Here is a 2,791-nt window from a genome sequence, read left to right as displayed (position 1 = left end):
AAGGAAGAAGTTAACTTCATGGAATACCTTTCCCATTCACATTGTCCATAAAAAACATCCTTTAGCTTTGAAAGAAATCAAAATTGATTTTTTTTTTTTTTTTTATAGTATTGTAGGCATGCAAACCAATCTACACTAATCAATAATAGCAATATGTATTAAGACACTCTAGAGTTAAATCTTTATCGCCATTTGGTGCTTTCCACCCGCAATGTCCTTAGAGACAAGCAGATTTATGTGGAATTTCAAACCTTGCACTTTCCCTCATACTGTTTTACTGATTTCATTCAGCATCAGTAAATAGTTTCATAGGAACAATGCATACTATAGTGGCAAGCCAATAAACTTGACACAAAAATAGGTATAAGACTAACTGGATAAATAGGTTGGATTGCACACTTCACAGGAGGAAAGAAAACAACCGTTTAAAAGTTGCAAGCCAATAGCAGAGGTTTGAAAACCAACAAGCAATATGTATCTCCTTTGAAATCTGAATATGAGAGACAGTATATCTATTTACATTGTTCTTCTATTCAAAGTAATGCAATAATGTGAAACAAATGAAGGAAAGCAGATTTAAGAAGTGAATCTGACTAAGAATTTTCATGTTTCAAAGATACCCATAAGAACAACAATGTCATTACTGCTTTGACATTGTAATATATAGTTCCAGAACAAGCTATTAGGGCTACAAAGGGATAATTCACCATGGAGAAGCAGAATCCTGTCTAACTGAAGGAGACCTGGATGCCAAACTTCCATCTCTTGAAAACCTAGACAAACTTCGTTCCCTTGGAGTAGAGACTGCTGGGCTTGTCCCACGATAACTAGCACGAAGATTCTCATCAACAGAGCTTGAAGTTTTGGCAATTGCATTTCTAACAAACTTTTGTGCAGCAGGTGAAAGATTTCGAACACTGGGGCTTGCACTACAACCCCGAGCAGGTGAAGGCAAGGGTGGCTTCCGATACATCTTGGACCTCTCTCTTAATCTCCTAGTAGCTTCTCTTGAAAGAGAATGTGCCTTCACATCCCGGGAGGGTGGCAATGGAATACTGAAATGCGGCCCATCAATACTCCCACCATTACCAACTGGTGTCTCTTCCAGATCCAATCTCAGCGGTGTTCCCTCTATGGCTCCCCATGTCATAAAAGGGGATCCATCCACACCAGGAGCTGGGGAAGGCGTCTTCACAAAGCTATACCCATTTTCTGATATCTGTTCAGACTCAGCAAAGAATGCATTTGGGGTTTTTCTCAGATCTTCCAAGTCATACTTTTTCAGCTTCTCTGCCTGTCGATCACCAAATGGCCAAGAAGCACCTGCTGGTGTGGTGCCTGGAACTGGAGTGTAGAGAAACGAGGCTGCTTGTTCCTCCTTAGTGGGCTTCGAATCAGCAATAGACTTTCCCTGAAATCTTGTGTTTGATTTGTCAATCTCCTTCGTCAAGCCCTTCAGCCTCTCAGCCCTTTCCTCCTCCGTAAGGGGGACCTCCCCACGATCAGCAGGATTGTACATCAAGAGATTCTTTGCCGTGTACTTCCACCCGTCAAGGGTGGCCAACGGCTGTCCAGAAGTTCCATAGCCATCCGTTATTCGATCCCTCCTCTCATCCTCTATGGTCTTCACCGTTTCCTCCAACTCCCCTTGCAACAGATGAGAATAGCGATCCCTCCTCTTCCTGTTTACCTTCTCCATGATCTTCGAGAAGCTCTCATTGTCCTCGCTCGTGTACCTGCAGCAGAATTCATCGAGGGAGAGAGAAGTATCCACATTAGAAGTGGGATCTTCTTCACTTGCAACTTGATCGCCGGAAACGGGAACAACAGACGGGGTTTTATCGGCGCCAAAGGGCGTGGTGTAGCCTCGAGCCAGTCGAGGCGATCGCGGAGCTTGGGGATATCCGGAAAGAAGTCGCGCTCGATGATCTTCTCGATGGCGGCAACGTAGGTGTCCTCGTCGAGGACGCTGATGCGGCGCTTCCTAGGGTTGAACGGGTCGGCATGTTTTAGGGTCAGGGTTTTCTGAGCAGCGGAGGAGGAGGAGGGGTTGGGGGACAAAGATGGTGTGGAGATGTGGCGAGGGGAGTGGCCGGGAGAGAGGAGCATCGTCCGTTGAGAGGGAGATCGGGAGAAATTGGATTAGGGTTTCGACGGGGGGAAGAGAATGGCAAAGCGCGAGCAGGGAACGTAGAGATATTTATGGCAGCTAACATTTATATATTTATAGAAAAAAAAATCTTTTAAATTAATTTTGTTTTAAAATAAATGGGCTACATTTTTTACTGATTTTTTTTTAAATAAATAATTGAGCTTCATTTTGAATGAATCATTTTTTAATTTTTTTAGATATTTATATTATTATCTTTAGTTTTGAACATTTTTAATATGTTGTGTAAAAGTAATTAATTAATCTTTTAACAATTAATAATGTAAGAATTGTAGTGTTATGTTCCTAATTAAAAAAATTAGCCAAAAATATTAGTAGGAACTTTAATTAATGATGTTGTTGTATTTATAGATAAAAGTAATTATGTAAATAAATATTCTAGTTAATATAATCTTATAATATATATACTAATTTTATTTATTTGAATTATGCATGATCTATCATGAACAAATTGCACTTCACCTTTACATGACAATTCACTCTTATGTACTTTGGTTATAAAGCATAACACATATAAGATTGAATAATTTGCATATTACTCCAATATGTAGTCAGTGGTTAGAGTACAAATTTCACATTTTTAAAGAGAAATTTACTTACACACCAAAAAAATTTTTATTT

The 2,791-nt window shown here is 39.8% G+C and overlaps 1 protein-coding gene across 1 annotated transcript; it reads right to left on the bottom strand.

Annotated features, from left to right (window-relative positions):
• Window positions 1-575: 575 nt before the first annotated feature.
• Window positions 576-2,184, bottom strand: LOC110020984 (protein DGCR14-like). Its single transcript, XM_020719292.1, is given in 2 exon segments — window positions 576-1,842; window positions 1,845-2,184. Coding segments are annotated over 2 exon segments (1,404 nt in total). The 5' UTR covers window positions 2,110-2,184; the 3' UTR covers window positions 576-703.
• Between the last annotated feature and the right edge of the window lie 607 nt (window positions 2,185-2,791).

This window comes from Phalaenopsis equestris, unplaced genomic scaffold (assembly GCF_001263595.1).
Source record: "Phalaenopsis equestris unplaced genomic scaffold, ASM126359v1 Scaffold000114, whole genome shotgun sequence".
Classification (NCBI taxonomy): domain Eukaryota; kingdom Viridiplantae; phylum Streptophyta; class Magnoliopsida; order Asparagales; family Orchidaceae; genus Phalaenopsis; species Phalaenopsis equestris.
Note: the sequence above shows the minus strand (reverse complement) of the source record. Positions and strands in the feature narration are given on the sequence as shown.